Source organism: Hydractinia symbiolongicarpus, chromosome 2 (assembly GCF_029227915.1).
Source record: "Hydractinia symbiolongicarpus strain clone_291-10 chromosome 2, HSymV2.1, whole genome shotgun sequence".
Taxonomy (NCBI): domain Eukaryota; kingdom Metazoa; phylum Cnidaria; class Hydrozoa; order Anthoathecata; family Hydractiniidae; genus Hydractinia; species Hydractinia symbiolongicarpus.
The window spans coordinates 14,528,930-14,542,078 of record NC_079876.1 but is presented as its reverse complement, the minus strand read 5'-3'; the positions used below and the strand labels follow the sequence as shown (position 1 = coordinate 14,542,078).

Here is a 13,149-nt window from a genome sequence, read left to right as displayed (position 1 = left end):
ACAAATTAAATATAAATATTATATAAAAATAATCAGAAATCATTATCATGTCAGTGACAGGAGACAACAATGAATTTATGGTAGTTACCAGGCCTTTAAACATCAATGCATTTCTTTTTTCGCTCCAAACCTTGGATGGCGGTTCTCGGCAGTAGAAGAAAGACGTGGTTTGTTGCTATTTAACTTTTATAACCTTCATCATAGAGAAAACTCTTTAATATGTATAAATAAATATAGTTAGAGCTTTTATATTTAAACTTAATATGTGTCATCTATGAGATGGGTACAGCGTTATATTCTACAACACAAATATTCTTAAAAATTAAACAAAGCTAAATTTTAAAAAACAAAAAGAATCAGTGAAGTGGGTAAAGTAGATCAGCGTCCTTACAACTCCTAGCTGTAAATTAGCTGCAAAATGTTTTGTGGACATAAACTTTTATGAATGGAATTTTTTTTAAAAAATAACTTCAGCTAAGGACAACATGAACCCAATCAGGTAAATATTAGCATATTCTTGCAGTCGGATTTGCGTCATAACACTGGTTGAACCAATCACGGGCCAGTATTCAGGTTAAGCAGTCATTATGAAATAGTGTACAAATGCCGTAATCATAACGTTTTTGTGGTGAAACCTTCATAACCACAATACTGGATTCTTCAAGGAATTCTTTTCAAACCTTTAATATGTTTTAGACACTGCTTAATTTTTGCCATTTTGCGACATGCCTTTAATATGTTTTAGACAATGCTTAATTTTTGCCATTTTGCGACATTTTAACGCTGTTTTGCTTGTAAATTCTGTTTAATTAAGGTTGCTACTGTGAAGGTTTAACCGGGAAAAGTCCACTTTGTACCCCATCGGAGAGCAACGAAGGAGAACATTCATCGCAAGAATACTGCCCTAATTAGGTGATTATCTAAACAAACAGCTCCAGTGACGATCTGGCAACTCCACTTGCCACATAACTTCATGGTTTTGACTATAAGCCATCCCTAAAAACAAAGCAGGCGTTTGCGCAGGGCTCAGCGAAAAAGATACCATTAAAAACGTCCTATTTCCATGAATGCCTCTTTAAGCTCTGGTCAAATTAAATCAAAATGTAAACTCTTCTTTCTAGAAAGCTACAAGAATGGTCCTTTTTAGTCACTTTTATATAAATAATCTTCTTAAACTGAGCTCAATCTGAGTTAAAATCTACTATTTGTCATCATATATATTTATGTCAGTTTTTATATGTAGGTTTTTTCTCACTGGTGGCCTCACCCGTTTAGCTAATACAGCTATTTGACGGTCTCCATATTTAAAAACTGTAACTATGTTATCTGTATCTATATCACTGAATTCAAATTCAAATGACGTCTTAATTCTGTGATTTGTTTTTTCACATTTTCTCATGTGTGATCTACCCTAACGATGTTTAGGCTGTCTGTTTCGTAAAGTGCACAAGTTTTGGTGCTTGTGAAAATGGTAATATGGTACCTAACGTAAGGCCCAGGTTAAATCAGGGAATTACGACCTTCACGGAATTTGGATGGTATACGCTACCCTTATCAGGTTGAATTACTTATAAAATTGGTCAGCAACTTCCCAATCAAGTAACATTTCCCAATCAGGTGAGTACTTTTTCTGCTTCAACCGTGGCAAGCACAAGGGGCGTGCCATTTCACCAAAAACGCTTGCAGCCTATATAGGTTATTACATGATTATATATCTAAAAACACAGTTTTAGCACCTCTGCTCACCACACACAACTTCATGGTTTAGATTATAAGCCATTTCTTAAAACAAATTGCAAAAATGCAGGTGTCGAGACAAGTGTTTGTGCATGGTCAAGCAAAAAAGGAATGAGCTGAAATATCCTAGTTTATTGATGCTTTACATCTCAATTCCGTGATGTGTTTTAACAATGTAAATTCCACTAGAATTATTTCTAAAACCTATTTTATGATTGAAATGCATGCAATACTCGGCGAGTTGTCTCAGATGTATATAGCTAGTGGCTGCTTCAAACATTGTCATATACCTCTTTCTATTGTGAAGACAAACACATTAGGAAAACTTGGTGAAGCAAATTAACATAGGATCTGTGGAGGAGAGCAATTATTGCAATTATATTGTTGCAGCCTAGTTTCATAGAAATTAGGTTTGTTTGGGGTCTAACGAATGGTTCTAAAGATAACAATGAATTAAAATACCCTCTGCGCAAAACATTTTAAGCTACCCCAGCAAAGATAAGGCTGTCTTTTTTGTAAAGTACACATATTTCAGTACTGGTAAAATTGATAATACGGTAGACCCTAGACATGTGTCTCAGGATATCATCATGCCAATGAACAGAGAAAGTTAGTGAGTGGAATTACAGTTACATAATACAGACGATATAGAGGACGAGCTTGTGCAACTTTTTTAATAAAATTGCGCTTTTTAGTTGTTAACTCAAACTTTAATTCTGTTGCAAAAAGATTTTTTTGTGCTGTTTGGAAAGTTATACAGAATATATATATATATATATATATTTGTGTTGTTTTAAAAGTTTTACAGCCACGGTGCAATCCAGCATTCATATAGAGCCATTAAACTGCTATTTCCAAGCAGGCTTACAGGATAGTAATCTGTCTTGTCACTTGTTTTTTTATTTTTGTTATAAATTACATAAAAAAATAAATTTTGCACACACATTGGGTTTTGCACATGCTGTTAAAACCTGAAAACCTAATTCAGTTTTAGACGTGTGTGATTGTACACAATAGAATGACAAGACTAATGTTAAAAAATGTTGATCAATTTCATAGCTAATTTCACAGCTAATAATTATGAGCTGTTATTGAAAAAATTTCTCTTTGACATGTCTAGATACTATAGATATAAATCTAATCATGTCAAGAATATTCATTGGAGGTCTTACAGAGGATGCTTCAAGGACAGAGTTAGAACGTGAATTTGAATACTTTGGACGTTTACGAGATGTATGGGTTGCAAGGAATCCACCTGGTTTTGGTTTCATTGTATTTGAGGATCCTCGGGATGCAGAAGATGCTGTAAAAGATATGGATGGTAAACGTGTATGTGGAACAAGAATCCGTGTGGAGTTCGCTCGTGGACCTGTAAGAGGTGGTCGTGGAGGTGGTCCTAGAGGACGAAGTGAAAAATGTTACACTTGTGGTAAATTTGGACACTCTACTCGAGAATGTAGAAGTGGTGGAAGATATGGTAGTGGACGAAGACGATCAAGGTATATCTAACAACTGCTTTCTTTTTCTAGTATGTGTAAAGGCTTGTTAAATGTTAGTCTTTTTTGCAAGTTTGCAAGGTGTTAAGTCTAAAAATATTGTGACTTCTATAAAGAACAATTTTTCTAAAATATATTTTTGTCTCTTTTATAATGTGCAGCTACAGTGCTCCACACCTCCAATTCAATGCGTCACTGATTCAACACTCAACCAACTCAAAATGCTTCCTAAAAATTTGTGCATCCTCCATACAGATGTGATTTGCTTCAAAAATTAACAAAAATTCTATCTGCACTACCTACAATATCATCCATCTGCTTCATTATTTGTGTTGTGTAAGGTTCACACAATGTCATTATTGTTTTGATCTTACTCAGTTACATTTGTAAAATATTGTTACTCTTAGAGAGGTTTGTATTGACAGTTGTCCATCTTAATTATTTAATTGGCAGGTTTGTGAAAATGTTTAAAAATATATTTTAAGCTCTCAATTTTCAAAAAATCTTGCATACGTTTTTAATGCATAAATATTTTTTAAAATAGTGATTTGCTGCAAATAGTTGGGTATCATATCTTCTTCACATTTAAAAATAATTTGAAACTTAGATTTCAAAATTACTCACACAATTTTGCTAATGCTGAATAGCCATTATCATTTTAAGACGTTTTGTTAGTTTTTCTCGTCACAACATAATTTTAGATCCCGGTCAAGATCACGAGACAGAAGACGTTCCAGAAGGTCGAATTCACGATCACGATCTAAAAGTCGTTCACGGGAAAGGTTAGGCGGTGTGCTTAACTTCTGTATCTTAGTACAGTTCTGTTTCTGCTACTATTATATTTTAAACTTATTTCTACAGGTCATCAAAAAGAAGAGACAGATCAAGATCAAAAGAAAGACGTTCAAACTCCAACGATAAACGGTCACGTTCAAGAGAAAAACGTACAACTTCAAGAGATAAAAGATCTCGTTCGCATTCTAAGGAACAAAGGTAACTTATAATGTATACAAATAAATGATGTTATGGCTAGTTCCATAAATTTTTCATGAAACAGTTTAAGTTACTTTCACATAAACCTGTAAAAGTTGTTTTTCTTCATAAAACTGAAAGAAAGTTGGTAAAATTTCCTGTTAGCCAAAACTCAATTCCAGAAGGCAGGCCTATCAATAAGAAAATAACACCAGAGCTATAAATCGCTCCCCCAAGGGTACAATTATTTAAACTGGGCGAGCAATTAGAATAAATAAAATAAGATTATAAACACATATTTTATCACAAAGTCTGTTTTCTTTATGTTGTGTTATCTTTTTTATGTATTTTAGTTCTTTTTTACTGTAAATAATAAGAAAGATAACATTGATTTCTATGTGAGATGAATTAATGTTGCTCAGCAGGAAAACTTTTTTTAGAATTGGGGGAGCAATTAATGGCTCAGCTAGTTTCTCATTTCTCAGAATTGGGCGAGCCTTTGCGTGAGCTAGAGCAATTGCTCTCCCCTTATTGATAGGCCTGAGAAGGTAGCCTTGTGATAAAGCGTTTGCTTGAAGTGCGAAACTGTGCAATGGTTAATAAGTTTGTGTTGTAATTTTTTAGGTCTGCTTCAAGGTCTCGATCTCGTTCACCTTCTAACAGTCGAAAATCAAAAGAACGTAAAGACTCAACAAGGTTACAATATTTTGCATATGCATTTCATTTTTCAACGAGGTGTTTCTTGTTTATCTAACATAATGTTTTCTTGCTACAGGTCTGGTAGTCGATCAAGATCCCGCTCACCTGAACAAACGAATGATGACCAAGCAGAAAATAATGAAAACCAAAACGATCAACATGATAGTGGCAACGATGAAAAACGAGACAGTGCAGATGAAAACAACTAAGAGTTGTGCTCACCACAAATTAAGGACTTCAAGCTCTTTACATTGTTTTGTTAGCTGACAATGATATGTTATTCTAACATAGTTTTTTTGAAAACTATGATTGGATATTAGTTTGGGCTTATATCAACATATAGTGGCTATTGTATTACATGCATGTGTTTCTTTAAATGACATCTTAGAGTCCAGACTGAAAGTTACATTTGCGCAAATTGAGCATGCACAATTGGAACCTTTTTATCTTTCATATGTGTTAAACCTTATGTTTAAAAGAAAGCTCGTTTTTTAGTCAACATTGTAAATAGATTTATTGGTTTGACTACCTAACATATTTAGACGTTTTTATTTAAGCTCTGTTTTAACCTTCAAAACTGTCTTCAGATTGTTTCCTTCTTTGGTTAAAGCGATTATTAACTGCTTTCATCTATTGATATATTTTTAGCTAATAAAAATTTCTAATCAGTTCAGCTGAGCTTTATTACCTGAGAAATGCAAAATTGTTTTTGCATTATTATTATCTGAATTGTTAAATGTTTTTCTCACTAAAAAGCCATTTTGAAAGTGGTGTAAATACAACTTCTTTGTAGTACAAAAATATAAATACTGCTTGTCTGAAGCCATTCTTTTATTTTAATTTTTAAGTTTCAAAGATTTGAAATTGAGTAATGTTTTGGGTAAATAAGCAAATTGCTCAGCAACCATGTAAAAATACTTTCTATTGCTTTTTTGCCTATACTTTCTATATCTACAATAGATTCAAGGCAATAGAAGTATTCTATAAATTGGGAAGAATTGCTGATTCTCAAGTGTATAACTACCTGCTTCTAAATTTTTATAGAAGATAAAAATGTCAAGAATTTTTATCGGAGGTCTCACAGAGGATGCTTCTAGGACTGAGTTGGAACGTGAATTTGAATACTTTGGTCGTTTACGAGATGTATGGGTTGCAAGGAACCCACCTGGTTTTGGTTTCATTGTTTTTGAGGATCCTCGGGATGCAGAAGATGCTGTAAAAGATATGGATGGTAAACGTATATGTGGAACAAGAATCCGTGTGGAGTTTGCTCGTGGACCAGTTAGGGGGGGTCGTGGTGGTGGTCCAAGAGGACGAAGTGATAAATGTTATACTTGTGGTAAATTTGGACACTCCACCCGAGAATGTAGAAGTGGTGGAAGATTTGGTGGATCACGTAGACGTTCTAGGTATAATACGTTATTTATTCCATTGCAATATAAATACAATTTTTTTGTTCTTTCATCTGTTAAGACAAGGTTGTGTGATAAGGGTATCTTTTAAAGCCAGTATGTAGATCTTATCTTTTATTTTTTATTTGTCTCTTAAAGTGATACAACAATGAGAAACTGAATTGCTCCACACATCAGCAATACCAACAACACCTTCAGTTCTTCAAAATGCTTCACATAAAATAGTTGCATCTTCATTACATGATTCGTCGCAACCCTTCTATGTGTAAAAAAATACCAGCTGATTGCTGCAACGTCAACTTCTCTATGTGCATACATGCCTTAAGTTGGCCGTGTTGAAACATCGTCTACTTTCGCCTCCACCTTTAATCGCCATGATGCAAATACCGCAAAAATAATTGACACTGCATTAATTTGTAAATTGCAGGTTTGTAAATGTGTGGACAGATGATGCAATCCATTTTGAATCGTGAAATTTTTTGATGCCAGGGTGTTCATTCATCCTGTAAAATTTCGGAAACCTTTCAAAATTACAAAAAATTACATAATTTGCTATTTCTTACAATTAAACAACAACTTTGTAATTCAGGTGTTGCTGTTGTAATACCCAAGAAGAAGGTTAAATTGCTCAAAACTTCGAATTTTGGATATGGAGACCGGGTGAACACCCTGGTTGGGTCGACTGCTAAACTAAAACGCCAATCATGATTTTCTTCTTTCCCTTTATAATTTTAAAATATTGTTGTCTAAGACCAAATTGTTTCTAAAAGTATTTTAATATTGCGTAACTTGTAAAATCTTAGATCTCGATCCAAATCAAGAGATAGAAAAAAACCAAGACGATCACGCTCCAGATCACGATCACGGAGTAGATCTAGAGACAGGTTAGTTTGTTGACGAGAGGTACAGTATTGCTTTGCCATTTGTTGCTTTACTTATGTTGATTTTTATCCAGTATCATTTACTTTATATCCTTATTCTTTGCCATTACATCATTTAATTAATTACAACGTTTAATTCCGAGATTATGCTTAAAAGGTTCCCAAGCTATTCAAAATTATTGTTCTGCTAAAAGAGGCAGTTATAAGGCCTCACTTCGTCTAACCTTGCTAGGTACAATAAACCTGTGACTCTGATTTTTATATTTTGGTAATACCTTAAAGTTTGTTCATCAACAGGTTGCTAATTAAGCTACATTTTTAGACCATCAAGGAGAGACAAGGATCGATCTAGGTCCAGATCTGGGGAAAGACGCTCACAATCCAAAGAAAAGCGGTCACCTTCCAAAGAAAGACGCTCAACATCGAGAAATAAACGATCTACTTCCGGAGATAAGCGTTCTACATCAAGAGATAAGAAATCGCGTTCACGTTCAAAAGAGCAAAAGTAAGGTTACCTTTGTATTTACTTGAATTGTAAAATTTGTTAATTCCTGTCCGCATGTAGGAAGAAAATACGCTACAAGGATGTCATTGTGTTAATATGTTCTTTGTATAGATGTAGTTGATTCAGTCAGTTCGTGCATCCACATAAAGTATTTTAATTACTTTTCATAACTTAAGGTCTGCATCTCGCTCTCGTTCTCGCTCTCGATCACGTTCAGAGTCCAAGAGTCGAAAATCACGTGAAAGAAAAGCGTCATCGAGGTAATGATACTTTTCAAATGTTGATCATTTTATACAGTTTCTCATACCGAAGAGATTTGTCGAATTATAAAAGGATTCGCAATACAAACTCCCTAAAAATAGGATCAGAGTTGTGTAGTAGAATCTCTCATATGCAGTAACCTGTATAGAAAGAGACTATTAGAATAGAAAACGTTATTTTGAAACGACTGTTCTTATTAACGGTGTTATTTTTTAGATCTCGCAGCAGATCGAAATCGCCTACCCCAAGACATGACGAAAAAAGTGATCGCGACGACGGGGACGGTGTTTGCGAACGACGCGACAGTGACGATGACGGGAGAGATAGTGACAACTAACACAACAGAGTCAGGCAACTCGTTCACCAATTGTTAAGAATGAAACACTGATTGTTTTATTCTGATTCGCATGGTTTGCACCGATAGACTTTAGCAATGTCATACATTTCAATCTTCCATGGCACGGTTGTAAATATTGTTTTTAGCGGATTTACTTTTAAATTTGCTGTATTTTTTTTCTCTGATTATGTCGTTTTATACCTTTACTTTTTTTACTTACTCGAATTTATTCACATATCAGTGGATCAATGATCCAAACGATGATCCAAACGGTAACATTATTTTAAATATTGGCTTAGATTTACAGCTACCTTAAACCATCTCAACATTCCGTTATAGTTCTATGTACTTCCACTTTGGACCATAAAATGACAGTAGCTAGATATCACTAAGTATAAAGCTAGTCAGCCATAACTTAATTGTGCTTATGAAACTATATATTCAGTAATCTTAGCTTGCAAAATATGACTTTCGCGTATGCCGCCGATTAGGCAAAACCTGTATTTTGCGTAACGTGTGTTTTTAGAAATCGAGGTATTTTTTAATAGGTGAAATTTGCAGTGGCGATTGTTGCGGATAGTATCCTCACAAAAATATTGAGACAATGGCATTATTTATGAAGTTTAGCAAACAGCTCAAATTCTTTTTTAGGGCTGGGTGACGTTTAAAGGGGCTACGGAAAGGCTGTTGGTTTTTGACTTCAGTGACTTACACGAAAGTCCAGCTGATGGCGGCGAAAACAAAAATGGCTATTTTTCCGGCATGTATGTAATTTACAGATTATAGATACAGATTATCTAGAATTTTTATCTTCTTCAGCCTTGTTCATGTTTTCATCCAGATGAGTCCTACTGAAATATTTCTTTGTAATATATTTCGAAAAAAAATATTGAACCAGCGAGCGCTGGTCTGATCGTTGTGCAAAAACGCGTTTGCCGGATTTTGAATATGTGCGCGGGATATACGGAATATGAGCATTTTTACCGGATCGTAGCCTCTTTAAAATGAGGTGGTCGCATTTAAGGGATAATCCAACCTCGTTCATAGGATATTTTGCCTATGAAGTTGATAGCGGTGATTTGTTGGCCACTCCGTAATAACGGCTCAGGGGCCACAAAAACCTGGGGACGATGTTGGTTATAATCGATACGTCGGGCCTTAGTTGAAATCTAATCAAATATCGCCCAGATTTCGAACACGGTCTGTTTATAAACAGGATGGTCGGATTATGTACGCGTGACCCAATTATGTTATTTTGCCCTGATTATGTGGTGACCGAATTACTACTAGGCATGGCGAAAAAAAGTCTCGACGTAACCCTTAGTGTAAACTCCTCTTGTGAGTACAGTTTAACATAATATACTTTGAAGTAACTAAATATCACGGAACTAGATTTTGCGAATGGGTGAGCTCATTTTTATTTTTTGCGGCAATTGAATTACAGGGATGACCCAAATTATTCGTTTTGCGGGAATTAAGTTGGCTGAAAAGGTACTAAACTAGCAAATCCCCAAATTTAGAGTCCACGAAATTTCGTTTCATTTGAAAACAACAACTTTGCTACCCAGGGCTATTTGAAATTTATCAACTTGCAGTGATATTTTTTGTGAGCGATTGTAGAAAGGGAGAATATTGCGAATACTCTGCCTGCAAAGTTTACATTCGCTAATCAAGCTTAATGTGGTCATACTTTATAATGGATGGTTAAAGCGCGTCGCCACAGTTTTTCAGCGCTAAATCAGCTTTAGGCTGAATTACCATTATACAGATGGAAACCGTAGCGGGCATTGTTAATTTAATGACATAAAGGCCTGGTTTCCAATTCGCAAGTGCCTTTTCTTTATTAATAGAAACTTTTAAAAATGTAAGACTTTTGTTACGAACGCTGTTCCAAGAACGAACGCCAGAATATAGCGACTGCACATGCTTATTGATATAAGCATCATGATGCTAACCTTTAAATAACAACGACAAATTCCATAGATCTTTACATGAAGATTCCATAGAGAAAGTTCAAACTTTTTTACACTTATACCGGACTCTTAACAGGAGAGAAAAAACGATAAAACCATGATGGGAAAAGTCCTGGGAACGAGGTTGGGAATAACCGCTTATATGTCACTTTGGATATTTAAGCAAAAGCTAAGCACCATATGAGATTGAAAGAGCCTTAAAAAATTAATCAGTGATGCTCGACCGAAAATAAGCATTGCTTATAAAAAGAGTGTATTGCTACCATTCCTGAATGTCGCGTTATAAAAGCAAAAAATGTTCTTTCTTTCTGGTGAGTACTTCTTAATATGCACGGTTTGCACGCCATCTTGAACCAGAAAAAAGTTCAACATTTTCTAGCCTCGTGAACATCACCTGGGCTATTTTGCAAATTTTTAATGGTGAGCGGATTTGCGTGTGGCCATAAGTTAAAGTGAGTTTAGTGAACAAATTGCTGGATTTTGATAAGAGCAATACCCGCTTCGAACGGAAAACCCTCCTAGTGGTGCAGCGGCTACAAAAAAAAAAAAAAGAAAAAAAAAAAGAAAGTGATTTAACAGGACAATGTGGCAAAAAGACACCCAGTTACGGACTTTTTACAAGATGTTTATATTGGCGTTCAAATATATTCGTTTTAAAAAGTACTATTCTAACAGACATATTTATATATATTTAACAAACCTAAACGTAAATTAAAAAATTAAACAACTGAAAAAATTTGGAACACGATAACATAAAACAAAAAACGGTTTATAACCTAACTGTCTGGATATCAATACAAGCGTCCTAACCTTTTGCGTCCAGGTGCTAGGCAAACGCGTATGGAGTTACGGTAGCCGAAAAAAATTACGATTAGTGTTGTTTTGCTTACAAAGCAAAAAAAACACATGGGTAACCAGGCTAGAAATACTAAGAAAAAATAAATAAAATATTTAAAAAATGAATATACTAAAAATGATTAATTTCATTTGATAATAATAATAATAATAAATACACATCAACAACTTCGTTTCCAACCTCCTCATAATACTATCGAGAAGGTGGATAAATTTTTTCAGCAATTTATAAATTGAAAAGCGCCTAAAACATTCGGACAATTTACGTTAAAAAAAACAACTCTGGAACGCGAACATAACATACAAAAATCATAAAGAAGTGATTTTTTGGGTCTTTGCTTTCGCAACAATACGAGAAGAAACGGGCGCTTGTGTCATCCTACAAAATACGTTTTTCTTTTACAAAAGATAACAATAAAAAAGCCAATACATAAAAAAATACGACAAAAAAAACTACACAAAAAATTATTCGTTGCGAATATAAATACAAATATTAAGATGAATTTTCACTAGCAAATTCAGCCTCGTTATGACGAGACTAGAGAAATGATGGCGATGGCGAGCCATTATGAAGATTATCACATCGGACATACGAATGTGTCCAATATAATGCTATAGCGTTCATTCAAATTATAAAAATTAAACTCTAACCAAACACATTAAATAATAATCCTAAATATGAGGTACAGTCCAACAACAGGCGATGGAACATGCCTGTATCGCTTCTAAACAAGAAGTCGCATCTCTGGCAACCATTTTACACCTAGTCACACCATTCAATGGCTAACTTTAGGTGGGCAGGCACCGGATGCTTTGTATGGAGAGCGGTTCAACCAATCAAATGTTACTTATATAGCTCCTAAAAATATAGCTTAGTCATAAACTACCATAATATATAAACACGGAACCCGAGAACCCAGTCCCCCAACCGTCCCTCCCGCTTGATCACATTCCCGTAGTGATCGATCTAAGAGTTGAAGCCCTCCCTCCCTCTCCCTCCCCCCTCCCTAGGCCACCTTAAGGGTAGCACCCCTGGTATCTGTATGGCCCTAAATAATCGAAACATCTAACAGCAGCAACCTAAAAAGAGAAAAGTATATAAATAAAATGTAAATCGCAAATAAAACACAGGTCTATCTAACTTAAACAAATCAAAACGAAAACATAAAGTTTATGAAACATACGAGAGCTGAAAGTTTAAACAGAATGTTTATGTATCGAAAGTTTATACTTCAAATGTTTATGTATCGAATGTTTACATATCGAATGTTTTGCTTCGAATGCTTATGTATCGAATGTTTATGCTTCGAACGCATATAAATCGAATGTTCATCGTTTGAAGTTTATGTATCGAACGTTTATGCTTGGAATGTTTACGTATCGAATGTTCATGCTTCGAATGTTTATACTTCAAATGTTTATGTACCGAATGTTCACATATCGAATGCTTATGTATCGAATGTTTAGGCTTCGAACGCTTATAAATCGAATGTTCATGCTTTGAATGTTTATGTATCGAACGTTTATGCTTGGAATGTTTAAGTATCGAATGTTCATGCTTCGAATGTTTATGTATCGAATGATTTTACTTCGAATGCTTATATATCGAATGTTTATGCATCGAATGTTTCTGTTTTAAATGTTAATGCATCCAGTTCATGTGCGCTACGTTTCGAAAGTACTCACTCACCTACGCTTTAGATTCTATACTGCTGAGCCAACCTCTCCTTCAATGGAGCTGGAAACTGGTCTGAAAACCGATTCCAGTTTTCTTCACCAACTTGGTTTTTAAAACCCAATAATATCTAAAAATAAACAAGGAAAAAATTGATTTGCTGTTTAAAGTTATTTCTTGTGCTGCAAAAGACAACCAGTGTCCATTGTCTCAACTTTGTCATGACGTTCTTGACTAAAATTCCTGACATTTCCCTAATTTTCCCCGTTATTTTAAAGAGAAATTCCATACATACTAGAACCTTGATTTACCCATAAATTATAAATTTGATGCAAAAAGCAATGCT

At 34.7% G+C, this 13,149-nt stretch overlaps 3 protein-coding genes across 3 annotated transcripts in view; 2 read left to right on the top strand and 1 right to left on the bottom strand.

Moving 5' to 3' along the window:
- The first annotated feature begins 92 nt into the window (after positions 1-92).
- Positions 93-5,471, top strand: LOC130629588 (probable splicing factor, arginine/serine-rich 6). The gene is made up of 6 exons (XM_057442846.1): positions 93-167; positions 2,858-3,236; positions 3,935-4,015; positions 4,095-4,226; positions 4,830-4,901; positions 4,981-5,471. The coding sequence occupies exons 2-6, from the start codon at positions 2,881-2,883 to the stop codon at positions 5,111-5,113; spliced, it is 774 nt and encodes a 257-aa protein (XP_057298829.1). The 5' UTR covers positions 93-167; positions 2,858-2,880; the 3' UTR covers positions 5,114-5,471.
- Positions 5,472-5,842: 371 nt separating this feature from the next.
- Positions 5,843-8,506, top strand: LOC130629587 (probable splicing factor, arginine/serine-rich 6). Its single transcript, XM_057442845.1, has 5 exons — positions 5,843-6,313; positions 7,120-7,200; positions 7,520-7,702; positions 7,879-7,962; positions 8,180-8,506. Exons 1-5 carry the CDS (start codon positions 5,958-5,960, stop codon positions 8,298-8,300), a joined length of 825 nt encoding a protein of 274 aa, XP_057298828.1. The 5' UTR covers positions 5,843-5,957; the 3' UTR covers positions 8,301-8,506.
- Positions 8,507-10,877: 2,371 nt separating this feature from the next.
- The window catches only part of LOC130629579 (transportin-1-like), a 28,285-nt gene continuing 26,013 nt past the window's right edge, over positions 10,878-13,149 (bottom strand). Inside the window, exons 22-23 of the mRNA XM_057442833.1 lie at positions 12,819-12,933; positions 10,878-12,208 (exon numbers count right to left, since the gene is read on the bottom strand). Coding sequence (XP_057298816.1) covers positions 12,826-12,933 — 108 coding nt within the window. The 3' untranslated portion in view covers positions 10,878-12,208; positions 12,819-12,825. The remainder of the gene's footprint in view (positions 12,209-12,818; positions 12,934-13,149) is intronic.